This window comes from Ursus americanus, chromosome 31 (assembly GCF_024610735.1).
Source record: "Ursus americanus isolate L20-20 chromosome 31, mUrsAme1.1.p, whole genome shotgun sequence".
NCBI classification, from domain to species: Eukaryota; Metazoa; Chordata; class Mammalia; order Carnivora; family Ursidae; genus Ursus; species Ursus americanus.
Genome location: NC_142157.1, coordinates 31,901,814 through 31,928,440, shown reverse-complemented (window position 1 = coordinate 31,928,440; position 26,627 = coordinate 31,901,814). Strand labels below are relative to the sequence as shown.

Here is a 26,627-nt window from a genome sequence, read left to right as displayed (position 1 = left end):
GGATAGGCTGGTGATGGGTAGTAAGGAGGGCACGTATTGCATGGTGCACTGGGTGTTATACGCAACTAATGAATCACCGAACTTTACATCAAAAAAAAAAATAAAATAAAATAAAAAATTAAAAAAAAAAAGAACAGCAAACATTGACCTCCTGAGAAACCTTGGAAGAACCGTTCAGTGTAATATGGGAAAAAGAGAGAAAAACAAACAATTAAATGCGTTTTGAAATGCCATTCAGCCCAAAGTTGGAGGTACAACATAAAAACATCATATTGCAACAGTGCCCCTGGATTTTTTTTTTTTTTTTAATAACGGAAGCTGCAAATAAATTAAAATTAATTTAAAACAAGTGATTAGTAGAAAGATCCCTAGTAAGACCTGAGGTCTTCCTCCTAAATGAGCGTTTAGCCAAGTCTTTTAACTTCTCCGTGTCTCATTTTCTTCAGTAAATCACAGTAATAATCCTGCTCCCTGGCTCACTGGGTTGTGAGGTTTAGAAGAAATTATACACAGGATGATAAAGTGTTTTTGGAAGGTAATAGAATTAGCATAGGACAATAGGGTCTTGTAAAGGTCAGTGGGTCCCCCAGAAGCTCAGGTTTTCCTAACGGGCTCTATGTCCTCGTGGTGTGAGGCCCCGACTTTGGCGTGATTCATTTTGCAGTTGTGCTCGCTCCCCCACATCGCATGAGCTAGGACGTGTTTGTCGGCGGCTTGCACGCGCACCCACGTGGCAGGCAGGCTTCACAACCCTGTTCATAGAAACATTTTGGGGTGAATTACTTTGCGGGCAGTTGATTATCTCGCACGGAAGGGGGGAACACAGAGCATTTCCTCCAGGGCAGGAACGGCTGTCTACAGGGCTGGGCACAGGAGTTCCAATCGACCTGCTTTTGAACTCAGTTCAGTTGAACTGGGTTGAACTGAATCGAGCCCAGTTCTACTCCGCCAGCTCCCAAAGCAGGAGGAAACCCAGAGCCCATGTTGGCTTGAAATGCTGAGTGGCTCCAGAGCCCGCAAGCATGACACAGTTGTTCTTGTTTACCTGACGTCCTAAAAGAAGAGGATCGTGGGACAGACCTTCCTCCTCTGGGGAGTACAGAGTATATCTGCAGGGGAAGAGCTGGCTCCCAGGCGTTGGCCAGACCGCCTCTTACCTAGAAGGTTACCTTGGTCCCCGGGCGGCGTTGGGCTCTGCATTTCCTTCTGTTCTTTGGGTCTAGGAGTAATTTGTCTTTCTGTGCTCTTGGAGGCTAGAGAATATAGATAGAAAGAAGCAAATAACTCCACAGATGCTTAAAATAGAAGAAACACTCCTTGTGTATTCATTTATTCTAAGAGTGCCCTTCCGCTGCTTGTGACACGTCAGGCAGTACTGGGGGGCAGGGGTTACAAAGAGGAGCCACACACACCCTCCTTGCCCGTGGGGTGCTCTCAGCGGGGTCTGGCAGTATTCCTCTGCATGACGTCAGAGGCCCACCACGTGTTTCTGAAAGAACTGAAAGATCGTCTGGTGTATGTGTGTCTCCCCAAAAGGGGCTCACTCCGGCCATCCACCTGCCAGCCTTGTGCGAGGGTGGGGCCCGATGCCGGGAGGGATGGTGTGAGTCAGCCACCACCAATGCCCCTTGCTTCCCTAAAGTAGTCCACTTAAAAGGCAAAGGGATTCAATCTTTTGGAATTCAACAGGACACTCCTCTCTATTGTGAAGACTTTGGCAAAGGAGTTGAGTATGGGCACCACTGTGAGCAACTCGGGATTCTAACTGAGGGTCGGGGGAGGGTCTGCTGGGAAAAGAGGCCACGGGTGCTTCCACAGCCGTCTGCAGACCTTGCAGTATGTGCCTGGTGCAGCTGACACAGAATTCACTGTGGCTCACAGACACCATCTCCAGGGCTAAGGAACAAAAGGACAAACGGACCCACCACTTTTCACCACGTTCCATTATCACAGAGTGGACAAAAAACCTGGTAGAGAAATCAGGCTTGTGAGAGAGCCTTCAGGATTCGATGAAGAGCATACAATAGCAAAATCAGCTCAACTTAGGTTCAGAAAGTCCCTCGGGGGTCACTGCCTCTGCATTCCACTCCAGGAAGGTGACCTGCCTGCAATCTCCGGGCAAGGGCAAGCGGCTCTGCCTTCCCTGCTCGCCCTCCCCAGCAGCGATGAGGTTCAGGACCCTTAGTCCTCTGCTGATTCCAATCACGTCCAGCAGTGAGGGCCACAGGGCTCTCCAGCCAGGTTATAAAGTCCATAAATAAAGACGTTCAAAGGGAACAGCTTCCTCTTCCTCTCTGCTTCCCCAGTGCAGATTTGGGGCCTTGCCCGCACACCAGCCTGCCTTGCCTTTGGGCTTGATATTCTCCTTGCTCCCCCAGCGCAGCCAGGGTCTTGCAGGACTGGAACAAGGGGACAGAGGGGTCTTTGGGGGACTATTTCTGAAGCTCTGGAATGCCAGTTCCTGACACTGGGCAGGGCAGACCCTGGACCGACAATCCTTTCTGCTTGACCGTATATTTGCCCTCCGAGGAAACGCACGAAAGACGTGATGGCAGCCACGTTGAAAATTTCCGTAATAGGGGCGCATGGGTGGCTCCGTCGGTGACGCGTCTGCCTTCGGCTCAGGTCATGATCCCAGGGTCCTGGGATCGAGTCCCACACCGGGCTCCTTGCTCAGCGGGGAGTCTGCTTCTCCCTCTACCCCTCACCCCACTTGTGCTCTCTCTCACTTGCTCTCCCTCTCTCTCTCGCTCTCTCTCAAACAAATAAAAATCTTTAAAAAGAAAAGAAAAGAAAAAATTTCCGTAATAGATAAGACGCTCCAACTGAGTAGCACGAGCTTCTCTTCCCGTTTTACTCTTATCAGGGAAGGAACTGCCTCGCCCACTGCCTCCGCTCTTGTACCCAGAGCTGCTTCCTTAGGGTTGGGGAGGTGGCGGCTGAAGAGGAGAGGGCGCACAGCGTCGCGGGGGTTGCTGGGAATTCGCGCGGCCATGTTTGCTGGGGGGGAGCTGGGAGCGGCCGACGGCCCGAGTCAGCACACGGGCGCGTCAGGTGTGAGCTTCGGAGAGCAAAGCGCAAGACAGCGAACGCGGCCTGACAGGTAGATACTCACTGGGATTGTTATTATTTTTCTTATTGCTTATATAGGCTCATTCTGACTATTCCTTTTGAATTTTTTATTTCTAAAAAAATTGTGATGAGCTAAGCGTAGCATAAAACTTGCCATAGCAATCATTTTTAACCTACAGTTTAGTGGCATCAAGTGCATTTACTTTGCCGTGAAGTAGACTTACTTTCGAATTGTTCAGTAATGATTAGTATAACATCTGTTCCCGCTCTCCCCGCAAGATGTTAAGTTCTTAGAGTGCCGGGTATCCCGAGGGCCTAGATCAGTCCTTGGAACCGGGAGGCACTCCTTAAACACTGGTCTGGTGAATTATTTTCCAGGACCCACTGAGGTGAGTTATCGTGGAGTTTGGGCTGGCCAGTTTTCGTCTGTAGGGCTGAGTGAGCAAAAGCTGAAGCTTGCTAGAGTTCTTCTCTCTCCCTCCGTGTCACCAAAGGAAACACTTACATGTACTTCTGCACTGGCATCTGTTTTCCCAGGAAGCGTGGCTGGCGTTTCCCGCACAATGCATGAAGTTGCTTAGTCTGCGGTAGCCTCTCTCACACCCACAATTTAACACCGTGCCCGTCTTGTACTCGAGAGCTCTGTATGTGGCGTGCTTGAGGTCTGGCGGGTAACCGTCACACAGGTCTGCAAAGGAAAAGAGGCGTGTTAGGAGTTCAGGACGTTCCACTCGTGCACTCACATACTTAACCCTGCGATGATGTCATCACACATTTCTTCACCTTCTCTAAAGGACTTTTGGGTACCCCACCTCTTCCTAGAAAGAGACGAAGGCTGTTGCCACTGTCCTTTAGAAACCTTGGTATCAGAGACGGCTCAAACTTTGACTTCAACCAAGTTCCTCTCCAAATTGCAATGTATTTAAAACTCAATGAATAGAAGTGAATGAGGTTTTATTCTGAATTTGCCTTATGCTGAATAAGTATAGAAAGAGAGAAGAGGACCAAAGGGTATGAGGAAAGGAAGGGAGGAAAGCCATGTAAATTTAATTGAGGGACATGTGTCAGTGATAAATACTTGTTGGAAAATAAGGATTGTCAGAATTTCTATAATTAGTGATTTTGTACCGTTTTCTTTTCTTTTCTCTTCTTTCTTTCTTTCTTTTTTTTTTTTTTTTTTGAGAACTATATGTAAAGTGCTCCACCCAAAGTCTGGCAAGTAGGAAACGTGTATTTTTCACCCACCCACCCACCGCTGAGTTTACCAAATTCCTTCTCATATCACAAAGACTTGACCATTTCTCAGCCCCCTCAAGAATGGACACCGGTTTCTCACCAAGGACACCAGAAATAGTGGCCAAATGCCCAGGTATTAAGGAAAAAAAGGGCGCTGCTCAAATCAGAAAAATGATTCCATTGCATATCTTCCAACAAGTCCTGCTTGTTGGAAAAAGCCTGCTTGTTGAGAAAAGCCACAGGCTGGATAAAGAAAGTGGCTAGGAAGGATCACAGGAAACAGGAAAAGGGGAGACGGCACTGACAGCCTCTCCCTCCACCAGCACAGGCACCAAATCCAGGCTGGTTGCTGCACTCATTGCTGGCAGACGACAGTCACCGATTGCTTATTAATCATCACTCCATTAGAGTGAAGCTTCTCTGTCCTTACGCTGTACCCAGCATCTCGCCACATCCAAGACTCAGGACACTCCTGAGCTCCTGAATCACAGAAGGTGAGTAGAGTGTGGACAGCTCACCCCATCTCTCACCAAGAAGGGTCTAAATGGAAACAATTTGAATGGCTCAGAGGGCCAGCGATTGTAAAGGGACATGTAACATATACACTGAATAAATACTGGTAATCATAATAACTATAATAATAAGGCAAGGAAGGTAGCATGGTGGAATGGGGAGATAAATGGGCTTCTAGATCCTAGCTCTACCAGCTTACTAGCTATATAGTGTCATTGCTTTTACTTATCTAAGGCTTGGCCACTTTTTCTGTAAACTAGTATTATAATCATCATCACTATTTTACTGTTTGTTTTAAAGATTGCATGAAATAACGTACAAAGGTAACTTGCAGAGCACCCTGCACGTAATAGACATAGAATAGATCCCTGTTCTTCATCCTTCCTTTTTCCCTCTGTCCAGGAAAGGAGAATGGTAATTTAGATAGAGGCAGGGCTGAAATTTACCTTAACCGTTATCTCCTGCAAGAGGTCCTCTCTCTCTACAGCCCATACCCCCAGTACCACTCACAGGTACTTGTTTACCTCAATACCAACCTACGTTTTGAGTATCAGAAGGTAAATCTACTGCTAAAACAAGATATGCATAATAACCCAAAAAAACAAAGAAAAACAAGGCAAGGATGTTCCCTCTCATCACCACTTTTCAACTTGGTGCTGGAAGTCCTGGCTAATGCAATTAGAAAAGAAAAGGAAATAAAAGATATACAGATTGGGAAGGAATAAAACTTTCTTTTGCAGGTGACATGATTGTCTACCTAGACAGTCTGAAAGAATAGACAAAAACCCTTGTGGTACTAATAAGCAATTTTAGCAGGGTTGCAGGATACAAAGCTAATATATAAAAGTCAATGGCTTTGCTATATACCAGCAAGCACAAATGGAAATTGACCTTAATAACACAATACCATTTCCATTAGCACCCCCACAATAAAGTGCTTTTGTAAAATTATATATCAATAAATGGAGAGATATTTCATGTTCATGAATAGGAAGTTTAGATATTGTCAATATATTAGTTCTTCCCGACATGATTTATAGATTATGCAATCCCAATAAAACTCCCAGTAACTTATTGTGTAGATACCAATTCTGATTCTAAAATGATTCTAAAGTTCATATGGAGGGGCAAAAAAATCCAGAATGGCCAACACAATATTGAAGGAGAAGAACAAAGTGGGAGGACTGACACTACCTGACTTCAAGATTTACTGTCAAGCTACAGTAATCAAAGCAATGTGGTATTGGTGAAAGAATATACAAATAGACCAGTGTAACAGAATAGAAAGTCCAGAAAGAGACCCAGATGAATATAGTCACCTGATCTTTGACAAAGGAGCAAAGGCAATACCATGGAGCAAGGGTCGTCTTTTCAATAAATGGTGCTGGAACAACTGGATTTGCACATGCCACAAGGCGGATCTAGACACACACCTTACATCCTTCACAAAAATTAAGTCAAAATAGATTACAAACCTGAATGTAAAACACAAAACTGTGACACTCTTAGAAGATAATAGAAGTCTAGATGACCTTGGATTTGGTGATGACTTTTTAGATGCACCACCAAAGGCACAATCCATGAAGGAAAGAACTGAGAAGCTGGACCTCATTAAAATAAAAAATTTCTGCTCTCGAAAGACACTGTCAAGGCAGTGAAAACAAGCCACAGACTGGGAGAACAGATTTGCAAAAATAGATCTGCTAAAGGGCTGTTATCTAAAATATACAAAGAAGTCTTAAATCTCAACAATAAGAAAATGAACAACCTAGTTTTTAAAACGGGCCAAAGACCTTAACAGCCACCTCACCAAAGAAGATATACAGATGGCAAATGAGCTTATGAAAGGATACTGCACATCATATGTTATCAGGGAAGTGCAAATTAAAACAACAACGAGGTACCACTACACACTTTGAGAATGGCCAAAATCCAGAACAGCAAGTACTGGCAAGGACGTGGAGCAGCAGAGACCCTCATGCATTGCTGGTAGGAATGCAAAATGGCACAGCCACTTGGAAGAGGGTTTGTACAATTTCTTACAAAACTAAATGCACTCTTACTGTGCAATCTAGCAATCACACTTTTTGGTATTTACCCAAAGAAGTTGAAAAGTTATGTCTACACAAAAATCTGCACACAGATGTTTCTAACAGCTTTATTCATAATTGCCCGAACTTGGAAGCTACGTTTAGCTGTCCTTCGTTAGATGAATGGATAAGTAAACTCTGGTCCATCCAGACAATAAAATAGTATTCAGTGCTAAAAAGAAGTGAGCCATCAAGCCATGAAAATACATGGAAGAAACTGAAATGCATATTCCTAAGTGAAAGAAGCCAATTTCAAGTGCTCCATATGTGTGATTCCAACTATGTGACACTCTGGAAAAGACAAAACTATGGAGACGGTGAAAAGATCCTGGTTGCCAGGTGTTAGGGAGGAGGGAGAGATGAAGAGGCAGCATACAAAGGGTTTGCGAGGCAGTGAAACTACTCTGTAAGACACTATCATGGTGGATACGTGTCATTATACATTTGCCCAAACCTGTAGAATGTGCAACACCAAGAGTGAAGCCAGATGTAAACTGTGGCCTCTGCATGACAATGAGGTGTCACTGTAGGTTCATCAGCTGAAACAAAGGTACCACCTGGTGGGAGCTGTTGATAACATGATCATGTGGGAGGCTCTGCATGAATAAGGTCAGGAGTAGATGAAGAATCTCTGTACCTTTTGTTTGGTTTTCTTGTGAACCTAATACTACTTTAAACCATAAAGTCAATTTAAAAAAGAACAACTTAAAAGCAATGGACATTCCCTGAGCTAGATAAAGTAACTGAAGGGGGGAAGAAAGCAACCAGGACTTCCGTTTCCAGCCATGACAAAATTTTGGTACCAAAACTTACCTCCTGCTGAAAACAACTTTAAAACCAGACAAAATGTGCAAAAAAGTGTTTTCAGGCATTTAGTAACAGTGCAGCACTGTATTATTTGAGAAGAGGGACCCGTGACGTGAACCCCAGCATTGCCATGGATTCCTTCATGGCCACTTTGCTGCCAGGTGGCACCAAACAGAACCCAAGCAAAGCCCTGGTCTCACTGACCCAAGGAGGGAAAAAATCAGAGTTCTAGGCTGCTGGCATGGCCGGGATTTGGATACTCCCCCAAACAGACCCACCCTTATAAAGACTGAAACGAAACCTGACAGACGGGAGGACGCACCAGTAATTGAACCGCCTGTAAGAACAAAATTCAATACCTCTTAAAGGAAGACAACATATTCCAGACCTTCTAAAATGTATAATTCATAAGACCCAGCAAGTTTTCAAAAATTCCGGACATGTGGAGAAACAGGAAAATGTGACCCATATTACACTTTGAGGACAAATCAATAGAAATGATCAAACTGATGAGCACGGAGAAAAAAATTTCAAACAATTTGAATAGACCTCCCATGACCTGTGGGATAATATCAGATAGTCTATTGTATTTAACTGAAGTCCCAAATGGGACACCCGGGAAACAGGGTAGCAAAAGGGCACACTGCAAGCTAACCTATCAGTAATTGTATGAAACATGCACCAGACACATAAATCAGAAGATAGAAACTTTCAGACTGGATAAAACAGCAGGCCCCAGCTCTGTGCTGACTACAAGAGAACATACTTTAAATATAAAGACAATGATAGATTGAAAATAAAGTATACATAAAGATATATTATGCAGAGGTATGCATAAGAAAGCTGGTGTGACTACATTAATATCAGAAAGTAGATTTCAAAATAAATAGTATTCATAGATGACTTGATTGCTTACATAAAGTTACTAAGAAATCTGAAAAAAAAATGACTACAACTTGGTAAATTTCGCAGTCTTAATATACAAAAATCACTTGTGGTTCTTTCTTTTTTTTTTTTTTTTAAAGATTTTATTTATTTGACAGAGATAGAGACAGCCAGCGAGAGAGGGAACACAAGCAGGGGGAGTGGGAGAGGAAGAAGCAGGCTCATAGCGGAGGAGCCTGATGTGGGGCTCGATCCCATAACGCCGGGATCACGCCCTGAGCCGAAGGCAGACGCTTAACCGCTGTGCCACCCAGGCGCCCCAACTTGCGGTTATTTCTATATACTGGAAACAACCAATTAAGAAATCAAAAATTTTAAAAACAATTTATTTATGATAACATCAAAAAAGTAAAATACTCATGAATAAATTTACCAAAAACTTGCAAGACTTCTGAACTGAAAACTCTGAAACATTGCCATCATAAATTAAAGAACTATATAAATGGAGAAATGTACAATGTTTATGGATTGAAAGATTCGTCTTTGAAAAAAGACATCAGTTAGCCTTAAGTTGATCAACAAATTCAATGCAATTACAATTTTAAAAAATCCAACACACTTTTTGGTAGAAATTTGGCAAGTTTATTCTAAAACCTCTTTGGAAACACAACACCAAGAATTTCTAAGGCTATCTTAAAAAGAATGTACAAATTTGGAGAATTCACATCATCTGATACTGAGACTTTCTATAAAAGCTGCAGTGAGCAAGACAGTAGTTATTGGTAGAAGGAGAGACAAATAGAGTAATGGAACAGAATAGAAAGACCAGAAATAGACTCACACGTGTACATTCAGTTAATTGTTTTATAAATATGCCATGGCGGTTCAATGAGGGCAGGAAAATCTTCTCAACAAACGCTCTGGAACAAACGGATAAATTTATGGGGAAAAAAGAACCTCAGTTCACATACAAAAATTAATTTTATCATGTAGCTAAGCTTACAAAATCTACACCCTAGGTTTATCCATGGTACGTGTACACATAAAAGTTACAACTATTAAGGTTCTAAGGGCCAATGAAGGCAAATAGCTTTGCAAACCACGGATAGGCCCAGATTTCCTAGAGAGGACCCAAAAGGTACCAACCGTAACAGAAAAGTAAGTCAAAAACTTCTAGCCATCCCAAGACATTAAGAAAATGAAAAAAATAAGTGATACACTGGGAGCATATGTTTGCAACACACACCTCTGACAAAAAGACTTGTCTCCACATTATCTAAAGAGCTACAGATCAATCCTAAAAGGCTAACGACCCGATAAATAGATGGGCAAAGGCTTGAACGAGTCAGTCCTCCAAAGAAGACAGATGATTATCCAAACGCACTTGAAAGGGTGCTCCACATCCAATGACATCAAAAAAAGTAAATTGGAAACCACCATGGAATATTCCATGAGAACAGGTAATATAGGTAAGACTGACAACAACAAAAGCAGAAGAGCAGGTAAAGGTGCCAAAACTCTCCTACATGACGGGTGGGAGTGTAATGATACCATTCCTCGGAAAGCCGAGAGCTGTTTTGTTTTTGTTTTGTTAGTGAAGTTAGCCGTACACCTACCCATCCTATGATCCAGCCATTCCACACCAAGGTATTTATCTAAGAGGAGTGAAAGCATATGTTTACAAGAAGACTTACACAAAATATTTATAGTGGCTTTAAATAATCTCAAAAATATTGTGTTGAACAAAAGAAGATATACACAAAATCATACATACTGTTTGATTTCATTTGTAGGAAGTTCGAGAAAAGACAGAACTAGTATACAGAAAGGAATCAGAGGAGTGGTTGCTTGTGGTGCGTGGGGCCGGCTGAAAGAAGGCAGGTGATGGAAATGTTGATTATATGGGTGTACATATTTGAAAACTCATCAAGTTGTACACTTGAGAACTGCACTTCACTATAATTTTGCCTCAGGAAAATCAGGAAGAAGTATACTTAGCAACTCTTGTAATTATTCATTAGCGCAAATAATCAAGGATTGCCCGCAGATGCATTTGGAATCTGATAACTTAATCAGGAACCAAGAACGTTTCTAAACACCTAAATCTTTTTTAAGGCAAACTGCCTTTGAGGCAACTTTGTGTCCTTAAGAACTGTTGAATTACACGACGATATGCTTTTCTAAATAAGACCATGGAAATTCCCAGAGTCATCACAAATTAGCTTGAATATCTGTGGACATCCATCATGTGGGGACAAGGGGAGTTCCAGAATTTCTTTCTCCCACAGACTTCATTTTCATAAAAACATCTTTCCTGGAATTTAGAAATACTGAAACTTCTCTGATCTTTAAATAGCAAAGAACAGGTAAAGTGCTTGGCTAGAATCCTTTTCCCTGGAATGCCTTGCCGAGGGTGTTCCAGATAGCATCCGAAGAAAGTGGGAGGTACAAGAGTGTGGGAAAGGTAGCCCTGAAATGTTCCCTTTTCTTAATCGAACGGGAGGAAGTCTGGGATATTTTGAGCCTTCCTAGGTATCATAAAAACAAAACAAAGCAACAGCAACAAAAAACTACCCAGCAGTACAACATCTAGAAAAAAAAAGACAAAACCACTGTCTATTCTGAGATCTTGCACAGGAGTAACGAGCGAGAATTCCACGTATGTGACTCAGCAAAACGTCTTTGAATACTTTTCCACCATATTATCACTTATAAAACTTCTTCCCACACAGCATGGCAGCCACATCCACTCCCTAGGTTTACTCACTAAAAATTCTGAATATTCTTTCTTGAAATTCAGCTAACAGGGGCTTTTCTCTTTCAGACCCATGTCTTGCTTCTACCAGCAGCTCTGACTTTATAAAAGAAATTGTTCTGTGCTCTCAGTTCTACCCATTCTCCTGGCTCACACCGCAGATGGGCCTGGAGGCTCGGGAAGCAAGCACAAATTTTCTTTCCTTTTCTTTTTTCTTTTCTTTTCCTTTTCCCTTCTCTTCTCTTCCCCTCCCCCCTCCCCACCCCTCCCCCCCTCCCCTCCCCTCTCCTCTCCTTTTCTTTCTTTCTTTTTGTTGTTGTTGTTGTTGTTTTCCCCAGAATTTTCTTTAGAAGGTGGGTAGGGGAAGTTTCCTCTCTGTAATTTTTCAGTATTGGTCTGATTCTGGATGTAGATGTCATTTTCTCTTCTGAGAGTAAAGTGTCTGCTTTCTATGGAGTGGAGGAAAATGTCAGATTACTAACTTGGTGTTGGGCCATGGGGGCAAATGCTCAGAGCTTGAAAGACGGAGCTCCGAGGATGGGAGTCCTACCGTAGGCTTGGAGGTGTATTATGCGTGTGGCCTTGCTTTTTAGCTCGTGTACCTTTTATGTGGGCAGAGGGGAAAAAAGACAGACAACACCTATTATTAATCCTGAAAATCCCAAGGGCTTTGGCATGTACTAAGAGGGAGTTAAATTAAGCTTTTCTGACATTGAAAGTGTTTCACATCTTGCTTTGGAGTTTTGCTATGAATAGTAATATGAAAGACAGACAGAATCCGACGTGTTTCACCTCCTTCTCACACTTCACCTTCATCACTGTTCCTGAAAGAGTCATGGGGCATCTTCCCTTGGGATACTCGCAGATTTGTTGCCTCCAGGAATTTCCTACTCCACTGAAGTGCTACGCCCCTTGGGTGCTTTTGGCTTCTTCAGCTGACAGGTCTGGGGAGAAGGGTGGGTGAGGATGAGGAACCCTAGGACACTCTGCTCTTTTCACTGTCGTTTTGTTTGGTTTTTGTTTTCCCTCCAGTGGATTGCTGGAGGCTCAACTTCCCCATCTCACCATGCCCCCTGCTAGGCAGGGAAAGATTCGGCATTTGTAGTTCTCGTGTCATGGGGGACAGGAGTGACAACCAAGGACGGACAACAACAAATTTAGAAGTTCAACCTGGCTTTTCTGTCACGCAGGCATCTCTCAAGCATTAGACCCCACCATCAACCACCCACCACTGTTCCCAGGAGACCCCTGTGCAGCTTCTACTGCTTGGGTTTCAAATGCAAGATGAGAAACTTGGTGAAGTGAGGTGCTTGATTCGTGTAAGGGGCCCCATCACACAGTGGGAAGGATGGGAGCAAGAGATGCAGACCAGGGGTTCCTAATACTAACACTTGCTTGGCAGTTGGTCATTTGATCTGAGAGTGACGTCTAAGGTGGATTCTTTACAAATAGTGGGGCTGTGCTTATTGATGTTGTCCATGGGTGTGGTTCTCAAATGTTACTGTGCGTTCAAGTTGCCTGGGAGTCTTAGTAAAATGTCCATGTGGCTTCGACAGGGCAAGTGTGGAGGCTAAGATGGTTTCTGACAAACTCCCAGATGCTGCGGGTACCGCCACCACACAGCACCAGCGGCTGCCACATCTCCCCTCTCCATCTGCCCCTTTCTAAAGGACCCAGCTGTTCCCCGGTGGACAGGGAGCAGGACTCAGGTGCTGGTGATCCTGTTTACAAAGCACTTTGTTTCCACGTATTTTACTCAGTGTCTAAGAGGGTGCAGTGAAAGCTTACTTGGCTGGAGGAAAGGTGGGTGGGTGAAAAACGGTTGCGGGCTAGGTGATGTGTTTTTTTTCTCTGATGTTGTTCAGAATGAAAGAGAACTCTTTTGGCCCTTGTGGCCAATGTGAGCAACATGAAAGACAAGGAAAATAAAGGGGATTCAAAAGGATGTGGACAGAGTCTGAGATAAGATTCTTTTCTCAGTGGGCGAATCAAGGTCAAGCGATGTTTACCCACAGCCCAGCCAGCACCAAGTAGATGGCTTCATTTTTGCCTTCGTTTTCGCCACCAGAACAATTGACTAGGCACAGAAACTTCTAGATGATGATTTACTGAGTTTACATAAAGGGCATAGGATTACGTCAAGAGCTTGGTGCTCCTGATAAAAGAAATAATCTGGTTCCTGACCTAAAGCCATTCACCGCCTATGTCAGATCTAAGAAAAATCCCCCAAACTGTACCTAAGGTCAAAGATAGTCTCCAACTTCCTTGGCAAACACATCCAGCAGTTTGGGCCTTATAGAAAGCAAGTGTTTTGGTACAAAATAAAATACCGCAGGACATGTTGAATATTCCTCTTAATAGGATCCTGGGATCTGAACGCTGAGAGAGACCCTAAAGATTATTTAGGTCCATCCACACATTTTGTAGGTAAGGAAACTAAGGCTGTGTGTCATCCCTCAAGTTTTGGCAAACCTGGCAATAAAGCGGGGCCTCTGATTCCTAGGTCAATTCTTTCCCATCACATAGAATCATAATCTTCAGGAATGAGGGTGCTTTCCACCCAGCGATGAAAGGTTCTCTCTTGCTGAGAGGTAGAGCTACATCTGAACTATCTGGGTCACTGGGAAGTGTTTGCGAAATGTTGTGGTTTAATTCAGATCATTATCTTTGAAGAAGTCAGAGAGCTCAGCTCCTCCATTTTGGGCTATATATGTATATGCTAGTAACTATGATATCCGAGCCCTGCCTGTGTGCTGCTTCTTTGTATAGATTACCTTTTTTTTTTTTTAAAGACTTTATTTATTTGAGAGAGAGAGAGAGGGCACAGAGGTAGAAGCAGGCTCCCCGCTGAGCAGAGAGCCCGATATGGGACTTGATCGCAGGACCCTGAGATCATGACCTGAGCTGAAGGCAGAGGTTTAACCCACTGAGCCACCCAGGTGCCCTATAGATTACCTTTAAAGCTCACAACAACCCTGAAAGGTTTACACATAGCAGGAGATTGAAGTTCAGAGGGCTTTAGTAAGTTGTCCAAAGCACACAGCTCAAGGTGGACAGGAATCACAAGAAAGCCTAGTATTGTGGCCCTCATTTCTGCCTTTAAAAGAAAAATCTCACTTTTACTCAGAACATGCTATCAAATAAACTTAGATGTGTCAGGAAGAAACAAGAATGAAGAGGACAGAAGTGTAGAGAAAAGGTTTTCATTGACGTTGGGTCACCATGAACACTCAGAGGACAATGCAGTTGGTTTCTCTGCAGGAACAGGACTGAAAATATTGAAGAAGCAAGATAGCAGGGTCAGGAACCAATGGGAAGAGATGCCATAAGATCCTGGAGGATCCTGGAGGGTCCTGGGGTCCCTGCATGCCAGAGACTAACCCCTTACAGGCATAACTCGAAGATATTACAGGTTCGGTTCCAGACAACTACAATAAAGCAAATATCACAATGAAGCAACTCCAATGAAATTTTTGGTTTCCAAAAAAAAATTGTTTACACTACACTGTAGTCTACTAAGTGTGCAATAACATTATGTCTTAAAAAAACAATGTACAACCCCTATATTTATAGCAGCATTATCTACAATAGCCATGATATGGAAACAGCCCAAGAGTCCATCAGTTGATGGATGGATAAAGAAGAGGTGGTATACGTACACACACACACACACACACACACACACTGGGATATTACTCAGCCATAAAAAAGAATAAACTCTTGCCATTTGCAACAACACGGATGGTCCCAGAGAGTATTACGCTAAGTGAAGTCAGTCAGTCAGAGAAAGACAAATACCATATGATTTCATATGTGGAGTAAGAAACAAAACAAACAAGCAACGGGGGAAAAGAGAGAGAGACACAAGCCAAGAAACAGACTCTTAACTATAGAGAACAAACTGCTGGTTACCAGAGGGGCGGGGTGGGGGATGGGGGACACAGGTGATGGGGATGAAGGAGGGCACTGGTGATGAGCATGGTGATGTATGGAAGGGGCGAATCACTGTGTTGTACACCCGGAACTAATATTACACTGTATGTGAACTAACTGGAATTTAAACAGAAACTTAAGAAAATAAAAAACAATGTACATACCTTAATTAAAAATACTTTATGGCTAAGCAAAATGTTAACCATCATCTGAGCTTTCAGCAAGTTATAATCATCACAGATCACCATAACAAACATAATGAAAAAGTTTGAAATATTGTGAGAATTACCAATATGTGACACAGAGACACAAAGTGATCAGATGCTGTTGGAAAAATGACACCCACAGTGTTGCTCAACTCAGGGTTGCCACAAACCTTCAATTGGTAAAAACAGTATCTGCAGAGTGGAATACAGTGAAGCATGATGAAACCGGGAGTGCCATCGCTGCTGATGTATGTGTGGGGCCAGGGTAATGAATTCGGAGCAGTCATTTGAGAGGTTTGAAGCTAAGATATTTACCAATGAGCTCAGAAGTGTTTCCATTTTTAAACAACCAATATGAACCCCAATGTTCATAGCAGCAATGTCCACAATAACCAAACAATGGAAAGAGCCGAGATGTCCATCGACAGGGGAATGGATAAATAAGATGTGGTATATGTATAATGGAATATTATGCAGCCATCTAAAAGAATGAAATCTTGCCATTTGCAACGACGTGGATGGAACTAGAAGGTATTATGCTAAGCGTAAGTCAGTCGGAGAGAGACAGATACCATATGATTTCACTCCTATGTGGAATTTAAGACACAAAACAGAGGATCATAAGGGAAGGGAGGAAAAAATAAAACAAGATGAAATCAGAGAGAGACAAACCATACGAGACTCTTAATCCTAGGAAACAAACCGAGGGTTGCTGGAGGGGAGGTGGTGAGGGGGTGGGGTAACTGGGTGATGGGTATTAAGGAGGGGACATGACATAATGAGCACTGGGTGTTGTATGCAACTGACAAATCACTAAATTCTACCCGTGAAACTAATAATACACTATATGTTAACTAAATTGAATTTAAATAAAAAATTAAAAAAAATAAACAACCGATATGATTAGGGCAGTGAATCTCAAGCCTTTTTATATCAGGACCCCTTTCACTCTTAAAAATTATTGAGGTCCCCTAGAAGCTTTTGTTTTCGTGGGTTGTATCAAGCATTATGTACCATATTAGAAATTAAAATAGAAAGTTTAAAAGTGCATATTTATTAATTCATTTTAAAAGAACAATAACAAACCATCACACTAACAAATAATTTGTATTAAAAAAATTACTACATTTTCTAAAACAACAGCAACAAACAGCGAGAAGAGTGGTATTTTACATTTTTGCAAACTTTTAAACTGCATGGCTTAAGAGAAGGTGAATTCTCACGTTTGTTTCTGCATTCAAGCTACTGTAATATGTTGTTTTGATTGAAGTAAAGAAAATCCTAGCCTCTTACTGTTATAAGATGGAAAAGTATTTTAATAGCCTTTTCAGATAATGGTGGATATTCTTTGTTACTGACTCAACAGAGAGTAGTTTCTTCATTGTTAGTTGCAGATCAGGGATCTATTAGACTAAAATCCATGGGTCTATCTTAAACTTTGGACTTTGTGCCCATACGTGGTTTTGTAATACCACACATCAGTCATATGGGGAAAAATGGTTCACTGAGTTACACAGATCTTCTAAATAGCAACACATTCATTATTCAGTAGCAAAAATTTAGATTTGCTAACATCACCTCTGATTTTCATGAGAAAAATCTTTAAGTATTACAAAGTGGTCAAGGTCACAGTGGTGATACAAATTCTAATTTTGCTCACATTTGATCATTTTATCAAAATTTATCATGTCATTATCAAACCTCAAAATTTATCACAATAAATACTATGAGTTGTTTTCCTTGAAGTGACAGGCTTACTTATTCAATTTCAAGAAATGCCTGCAGACTATATACTTTGAGAACCTCTATACTAGGTTATTATGTACTGAATATTAGTTACATTTCTCACCTTCTAGAATGTCACATCCTTCTGCATTTGCTGGAAATGGCATAGGATTAGAACTTGTTCCAAGATTCAGATATGGCAGGTTATTTTTTTAAATCTCTTTTGTTTTATTGTGTGTTTGGTTCAACTGACTTGTCTATAATATATGTGGATTATATATAAATACAACTCTGGCCCTTTTAAAGAGATCTGTGCTCCCAGACATGGAAGCAAAGTAGCATGGAATTTTGGCTCCCTCTTGCAAACCCAACCTGGAGGGTCACAGAAGCAAAAGGACTGTTCAGAGATCTGAGGAACTAGCACAAACACGATGGAGAGTGGCGGGATCTTTCTTTCTGTTTGTTTGTGTGTTAGGAGATGTGAGGCAGCCAAGATTGGGGGAGTAGGAAGCCACCTTTGGGGGACAGAGATTTTAATTGTCCTTTTCTCTCCCTTATGCTTCCTTCTCTATCTCCTCTGTAAGGCAGAAAATCAATAGCCAGCCTCCATTAGCAGTGGGGAGTGGGCTTACCCCAGGGCAACTTTAAGCATGGCTGAGTGGAAAGAAGGACAGCGACAGCCACAGGGGAGTGGCTGGTCCCTGGGCATTCTCTCTTCCTGCTCTTCTCCTCTTTGCCTTTGAGGCTAGGTGATTACCATGGAGAAAGATAGCTCTTGGAGAAGAGCAGTGCCCTTGTCTTCAGACAGGTTGCCTGAAGGTGAGGGTAGTGGTCTGGCCAATAGGTGGGGGAGAGGCAATGGACTTCTCTGGGCTGAAGAAGGCTTGCCCCCTTCAAGTCCTAAACTCACCAGCTGGCCACATCTGGGGCCCAGCCTTTGCCCCTTCTCCTAGGACATTTGGGTTGACACCCCCAGGAACAATGATCTCAAAGGGGAGAATAACAAAACAAATGAGAAATGCCACTATTACGAAAGAAAGAGCAACAAACTGAGAAGCCTATACTTGCCAAAACAGAATCAATAGACCAAAAAAAATTTTTTTAAGTAAGATTTTAATGTCCTAAAAGGGATGAAGGAGAATATGCAAAACATTGAGCAGGAATAAGAACATCCAGAGATTGGTTAAAATAACTGAAAATAAAGGACCCAACAGATGGATTGAATATGAGTATAGCAGAAACATGAATTAGGTATTGGGCAGACCCAGATTGAGAAACTTAAAAAGTTGACGATTTTATCAATTTTTGTTTTGCATATTTTGAAGCCATGTTATTGGGTGCATACAAGCATATATCTTCCCGGTGTGTTGCACTTTTATGCTACTAACCAACCTTTGGATTTCTATTAAACTCTGCAGAGTTTGGTCCATTTACATTATTTGTAACTACTAATACATTTGGATTGATTGCCACCACCTTACTTTGTTCTAATGTTGTACTTCAAAATGAAAGGTAATGAGCCCAGAAGGAACATATAGGTTGCAAGAAAAGATGGTGAGTAAAGGTAAGGATAAACTTGCGAGTGAATCTAAACCAGTATTGACTGCATAAAATAGACAAAATGTCTATTTTGTAGGGCTAAAAGATATCAAGATGGAATTAAAATCAGGAAGTCAGGATGCTGAGTGGAGTTAAAGCTTTCAAAGGTTATTTATTATTTGGGAGGAAGGTTATGATATTGATTAAATTTTGAGTTTGTAATATCTTCGTTCATGTCAAAATTTTGAAAATGATATTGAAAATGATAGAGTCAAGTGAATACCTTACAAACTAGTAAAGAAAAAAGAATGGAATTGAATAAAAACTCCTTTAAGTCAAAAGAAGGGAGGAAAAATGCATAGAAAGAGAAGAGCAGAACAAAGAAAGTAAGATAGTGGGAATCAGTCCAAATGCATCAGCAATGAGAACCAATGTAAGTGGACTAACTCTGCAATTAAATAAAAAAGAAGTTTTAAAAAATAAACTTACATGATGTTTGTTTATAAGAGACATGCTTCAAGCATTAGAGCTCTAAAAGTTTGAAACTAAAATAATGGACAATCGTAATCCAAAGGAATGTTATATTAATATCAGACTTTAAGGTGAAAGCATTAGTAGAAATCCAGAACCTTGGTAAAAGTTCAATTGAACAGAAAATATAATAATTCTTCACTTGTATGCACCCAGTAACACTGCTTTAAAATATGCAAAGCACACATCAAAAACCAACCATTCTTTACTTATATGTAGCATAGCTTTAAAGTATATACGGCAAATCTTGACAGAACAAGGAAGAATTTACCAGTCCACCATCATGAGAGATTTTTCAAAGCCTCCCTTTGTGATTCACAGATCAAGCAGACAAAGAAATCAGTAAGAATATACAGAACTTGATAAACATGACTAACAAAGTTAATATAATGGACAACTATAGAAAAAAATCCCAAAAACAACAGAATCCACTTTTTTTTTTCAAGCGCATATTGTACATTTATGTGATAGTGGAGGAGTTGAAGGCAACATAAGGACATAAGAGATAGTGTTTATGGGGAAAACGGAAGTGTAGATAAAGAATAAAGAGAAGGAAAATAACCATAGAGAAGCACGTTGTATAGACCCATGAGGACAGCACACCATAGATTTTAATCATTAATTCAACTCTTGATCCTAATGTAAAATGAATGAATGAATAAGTAAATAAATAAAATGAAAACCAAAACAAAAGTTTATATAAAATCAGCAGGTGTCCAGAACATACTAAGAGTAGCTCAAAAACAAGGAGAGATTTTTCTATTTTAGCATCAAAGGATGGTTGTCTCTAACGATTTGCTCCAGCTCTGCAGAAGAAAGACTTATGGAATCTTTTCCTGGAAGAAGCCATACCCAGACATTGTGATAGAAAAAATGAGAAAAGAAGAAAAAGTTTTCCTCCTGGTAATTAGTTGCTTCTGGTTGTTTTTAAAAAGAAACACAAGTTTCTTTGAAATCCAGGAAGAGGTGATTAATCAGTTTTTTTTATAGATTTGTGACAGTGTCACTCTGTCAAAGGACATTATTATTTTTTAAGTTTTTATTTAAATTCCAATTAGTTAACATACAGAGTAATATTGGTTTCAGGTGTACAATATAGTAATTCAACACTACCATACGACACCCTGTGCTCATCACAACAAGTACACTCCTTAATCCCCATCCCCTACTTAACCCATCCCCCCCAACTCCCTTCTGATAACCATCAGTTTTTTCTCTATAGTTAAGAGTCTGTTTCATGATTTGTCTCTCTCTCTTTCCCTTTGCTCATTCGTTTTGTTTCTTAAATTCTACATATGAGTGAAATCATATGGTATTTATCTTTCTCTTACTGACTTATCATTATACATTCTCGCTCCATCCACGTCATTACAAATGGCAAGATTTCAATTTTTAATGGCTAAGTAGTATTCCATTGTGTAAATACACCACCTCTTCTTTATACATTCACCAAACGATGGACGTTTGGGCTGCTTCCATAGTTGGGCTATTGTAGATAATGCTGCTATAAATATCGGGGTGCATGTTTCCCTTTGAATTAGTATTTTTGTATTCCTTGGGTAAATACCTAGTAATGCCATTGTTGGATCATAGGGTAGTTCTATTTTTAACTTCCAAGGGCATTACTGACATGACTTGTCTGCCCTACGTCTGATAATGTGCTGTGTAGACCATACCCAACACCCACCATGTGTTGAACCCTTGCTAAGGCCTGGGGATTAGACTGAATAGTGAAGATAGGCCCCTTCTCATGGAACTTATATTCTAAATAGATATTATATTAAAACAGTTATTAGATTAATACTACAAATAAGTAGTTACAAAGATATAAAATACCACAAAGCTGTAGTATAAGCTACTATGAGAACATATTTATAGTTGACTCTTTTCCTTTCGTTTTATTTGATAATGACATTGTTTGCGATTAATAATGTGAATTAACTTTGGTCCCTTATGGACTATTCCTCCAGTGAATATTTTCTAAGTATTTATGACCCTGGAGGAGAATTAAAAAAAAATTTAAGTTGTGGCCTCTGCCTTCACAGTGTTTATAATTTAGTAAAGAAGATAGGACGGGTATATGATTTTAATGCAAAATAGAAAGTGACAACTGTGCTTGGAAGCTTGTTCTTTAGGAAGAACAGCCGTGCCAATGGTGGGGTGCCTGCACGGCTCAGTAGGTTAAGTGTCGGCTCTTGATTTCAGCTCAGGTCATGATCTCATGGTCATGAGATTGATCCCCACGTCAGGCTCTGCACTGGGTATGGCGCCTGCTTAAGATTCTCTCTCTCTCCCTCTCCCTCTGTCCCCCCCAACCTTCTCAAAAAAAAAAAAAAGTGTAGCTTTTTTTAGACCTCATTGGTCTATAACAATACAGGTGATGGGAATGAAGGAGAGCACTTGTGATGAGCACAAGGTGATGTATGGAAGGGAATGAAGTCAGCTAGGTGCCACAGTGGGGCAGACAGAGATGGGAGACGGGGTGACCAGTTAGGTTAGTGCTTCTCAAACTTCTGTGTGCACCTGAGTCACCGGGGGAATTTATTAAAATGCAAATACTGATCCAGTAAGTCTGGGGCAGGGCCTGAGAATCTGCATTTTCCCCAGGACTTTCTGCCGATGTTTCAATCACACTTTGAGGAGTAAGGAATTAGGAGATCACTACAATAGGCTGGGTCAGAGCCAGGAAGGATCTGGGAATGGGAAGGAGCGGAGGGGAGATCAGTAGCACTGGACAACCACTTGCAGAGGTCGAGAAAGGAAGAGAAGAAATCGAGGACACAGAGGAATCCAGCTGGGGCCGGGAGAGTGGCTGGTGCAGTCAACAGAAATGAGTGTCAGTAGGGTAAGAAATGTGATCCCCTTATAGAAGAGAAATTTTTGTCCTCATTTTAAAATGTCAGGTATTGAGCACCATGACCTCGAGTTGAGAGCTCGCTGTCCTATTTGGGTCTACCCCCTAAGTGTCAAGGGAAAGCAAGTCAGCTCTGGGTGTCAGAGACCTGAGTCTTCCTCCTGTTCCACTGCCTGCTCACTCTGTCCCCTTGTCACCTCAGATGCTCTGTCTGGAAGAGGGAGTGGGAAGAATTCCTCCCGGATCCCTGGTCGAATTTCACAGTGCCTTAAGCTCATCTACCTCCAGTGGGAGGTTAGAAGGAGGACATTGGAACCAGAGGCTATCTCTGATATTTGGGTGAAGTTTATGAGAATATGGGGATCCTTGGGTTGGGATTTACTAGCTTGAAAATTGGACAGTTATCCTTTGGCACATACATTTTTTTTAAGTTTACCCAAGATTTTTCATACCGTCCCTTTGAAAAGAATGGCATCTCACTCACAGATATGGAAACATAGGTTAAGAGTGAGTAGTGTGATCATTATTAAAAAAAAAAAAAAAAAGAGTGAGTAGTGTGTGCAGAGTGACACAGAGATCAGAAAATTCGGCACTACTTCTGCATTCCTGCTGCCGCCCAACCTTAGCGACACTGAGAGTTTGTCCACATGGGGTATTTGCTTGATTGCCCTTTCTCACTCTCTACTTGTCCCCTTGTTTCTGAACTTCCTCAACTTCCTTTCCGTATCTCACCATTTCCCCATTATACCCCCTTTAAGTTATCATCGCCTCTTCTGTCTATCCACGTAAAACACATTCCTGGTCTCGGATCACTTCCTCTCTGCTGCCTCTGGAGCTGTGCCCCACCAGCTGCCCCCTCTCTGGCACCCCCAGTCTCACCAGCACCTCGTCAGCCTGGAAGCATCCCGGGTACTTACAGCCCTACCAGTGACTAATCTTCATTTCCTTCCTTCAGAATTCAGTATCTCACGGGAGTTGTGTACCTCGTGGTTCTGACCTCCTCCCTGCCTGCTCACTCCATCACCATTCAGTGTGCTTTCTGCCTGCCCTGGAATGATGTTTTTCAGAGCACACCAAGAAAGCTATGAGTCGACAAGTCCAGGGGCTCTTGTTCTCCTCAACGTTTGTTTAGCATCTGGTTCCTTTAGCTGTTTCTTCTTGAAACTTCACTCACGGTATCATAAGACATCATGAACCCCTGGTTCCGCAGCTCTTGGCTTTCTTTCCGTGAACGCTCACTTCACTGTCGTTTTGTACATCCTCTGACCCGAGTTTTTCCTATTATGGGTACTTAGTGTGACACATTTGTCACCACTAATAACCAATATGGATACTTTATTATTAACTAAAGTTTATACTTTACTCAGATTCCCTCAGTTTTCTGCTACTGTTCTTATCCTGTTCTGGGGTCCTATCCAGGATTCCAGATTTCACGGAGTTGTCATGTCCCCTCGAGCTCCTCTTGGCTGTGAAGTTTACATGACAGTTTCCCACTTCCCTTGTTTTTGAAGACCTTGACAGCTCTGAGCAATACTGGTTTGGAGGATGCCCTGCTATTGGAATTTGTCTGATGTTCTTTGCATGTTCAGACTGGGATTGGGAGGATGATAGCTTTCATAAGAATCCCAAAAAGTGTTCAGAAGAGTTCAGCGGAGGAGTTTCCCAATGATCTTGCCATTCTATTCTCAGGAGACTCAGGGTTTCAAGTCTTACCTCTGTGCTGAGAGCTTTCACATGATAAAAGAAGACTTAACACTTACTGAATTCTTATCAAGTTCAAAAAGCTGTTCTAAGATCTTCACACATATTAACTAATTCAATTCTACTGTGAAATAAATATCGTAATTATTACTGCCATTTTACAAAAGAGCCACAGAAAGGTTTGATAAACTGCTGGCGGTCACCCAGTGAGGTCACACAGCTAGAGGACCCAGGAGCCAGGAGTCGCAGCTAGGCTTCAGAGCCCGTGTTCTTAACACTGATGCTGTGCGGCCTTTCCCGATTCCTACCTCCAGCCTGAGCTCTGGTGGAGACATGACGCTGTGCTCTTTCACCTTTCCACCTCCGGTGCTTCAACTCTGTTCAAAACTTTGCTTCTAGGTAAAGAGACGATTTCTTCTTCTGCTTAACATTGCCATTGAGGTTTTAGCCAATGCAATCAGATAAGAGAATGTAGAGTCATAAAAAGTAGAAATAAAGGAAATACAAACTATCTCTACTTGTGGATTACATGATAGTGTATCTGGTAAACCCAAAAGAGTCCATGATGAAAGTAATAAAATGATGAAATTATTTTGAAAGCTAGCAATCCATAGAGATACCAAAAGAGTGTGGGGTGGGGTTGGGGAGGGGAGAAAGCTTTCTTTTACAGGCTAATGCCAGCTAAGAAATGCAGAAAGATGGATCTCAAGGGAATTATGTTGCGTGAAAAAAAAAAAACCCAAATTCAAAAGTTACATTTTGTATAATTCCATCCCATAGCATTCTTAAAATGACAAAAATACAGAGATGAAAACTATACAGTGCCAGGGGATTAGGAAGGAAGGAGGCAAATGGTTGTGGCTACAAAGGGTAGCTAAGGAGAGATGCTTGTGATAGGAACTGTTGTGATCTTAACTGCGGTGAGGGTCACATGTGATAAAGTTGCACGGAACTAAATACACACGGACACTTCATATCGAATTGGCAAAATCTGAGTAAGATTGATGGATTGTATCAATGTCAGTTTCCTGGTTGTGATAAGGGGGAAGTGCACGAAGGCCATACTGGATCTCTCTATATCATTGTTCACAACTGCATGCGAATCTACAATGATCTCAGAATTAAAAGTTAAAAGCAAACACACAAACGGTCTTCTGTTCCTCCTCTTGTCCTAATTTCTCTTCATGATCCTTATATTCCCATCCTCTGTGTCACCCAAGCTTGACATTTCAGCATCCTCTTTAAATTCCATCCCTTCTTTGCCCTCATATTGAATCACTTCCCAAGAGTCACGATTTCTGCCTCTGTGGTCCCTCCTGTACACACTTCCTCTCACACCCATGACCTTCACACTCTGCTCACCTGCCATAGCAGTAGTATCTCACTATTCCTCTCTACCTCCCATCTCTCCACCCCTCCAAAATGTCTTTAAAATGTTGCCAAATCAAGCATCCTAAATCACGGAACCAGTTGCACTAAGAGGGTAGTAAACGGCCCGGACGTGAGCTCTAGGATGTTCTCTGCCCCTGTGATTGACCTTTGGTTAACAAGCCTTTAACCCTGTGCCCCCGAGTCCCCAGCCCTGTGACTCCAAACGTTGCTTCTGCCCCGTTCCCCTCAGGGGGATCCAGAAAGTGGGTTCGTTGAACATGGACTGAGGTTTTGTTGGGAGGTAGTGACAGTAATTCATTGCTCTAGTTTGGAGATGGAATCTGCCCATCCATCAGCAGGTGGCAGATTCCTCAGGGCCATTAACTAAACGTGACTGTAGGAGCTTCTTAGTCACACCAAATCATTGCCCTTTGCCATGCTCACTGGTCTTCTGGGCCTCCAAACATGGTGCCCCCTGGGAATTGTTTCCCTGTCTGGGAGCCAGGTAAGGAGGAAGGCTGCTCTTGATTGTACCATGTTTGAAGGACAAATAGGGTTCACCTGGCAAGTTCAGCAGACTAGGTCACCCTGGCAGAGGGACTATTGTGTTCAGGGGACTACGAGTTGAATGTTTTGCTGGCATGTGAATTGCAAGGGTATGAATAACAGAAATGCGTCGGTGGAAATAATGAGAGTAAAGGATCTTGAAATCTGTAAAATGCTCCACAAATCCTCATTGCTGCTATTATTACTCCTAGAGCAGTGTTTTTTCAGGACCATATGATAAAATATGTAAGGTTACTTTGTGAACTGGAAAAAAATATTTAAATTGTTAATTACTTAAACCTTGATTGTGTCAGAATGAGGAAATGGAATTTCTTTGAATTCATCTTCTAAGAACTGTTTATGATCATTCTCTGTGACTTTCCTTCTTCTCACCTATGTTCACATGCATAGCTTATAATGGATTTCAAATACGTTAAAACACGGTCCATTTCCTGTTCACCACCAACCAATCACCATAGTTTAGTTTGAATACTTCTAGTCATTTCTGGTTGTTGTTGGCTGCTCACATCACCTATTATTTATTTAAATTATTTCATCAACGTGGGTAGCAAGAGGCACTGAATAAATGCGTGGGCTTATTGGCATTGGCAATATTGTTCGTTCGTTCGTTCGTTCGTTCATTCAAACAGACATCTGTCTTCCCTGGGCAGGCATAACTGCAGAGGGGAATGTGGCAGGAGGAACATTTGAAGTCACAGGGCTGGGAACTCGGGGAGGAGGGCACAGGGTTAAAAGAGGTGAGTGCCATCAAAGAAAATGTGTGTGGTCCCTGGAGCGAGGGGCAGGCCGTGTGCTCTGAGGGAGAAAAGCCCGGGGCAGATGGGCACATCGTGCAGTCAGGG

At 41.9% G+C, this 26,627-nt stretch overlaps 1 protein-coding gene across 1 annotated transcript in view; it reads right to left on the bottom strand.

Moving 5' to 3' along the window:
* The window catches only part of IL2RA (interleukin 2 receptor subunit alpha), a 52,369-nt gene that overhangs the window by 11,232 nt on the left and 14,510 nt on the right, over positions 1–26,627 (bottom strand). The window contains exons 2-3 of the mRNA XM_087857749.1: positions 3,578–3,760; positions 1,158–1,253 (exon numbers count right to left, since the gene is read on the bottom strand). Coding sequence (XP_087713875.1) covers positions 1,158–1,253; positions 3,578–3,760 — 279 coding nt within the window. The remainder of the gene's footprint in view (positions 1–1,157; positions 1,254–3,577; positions 3,761–26,627) is intronic.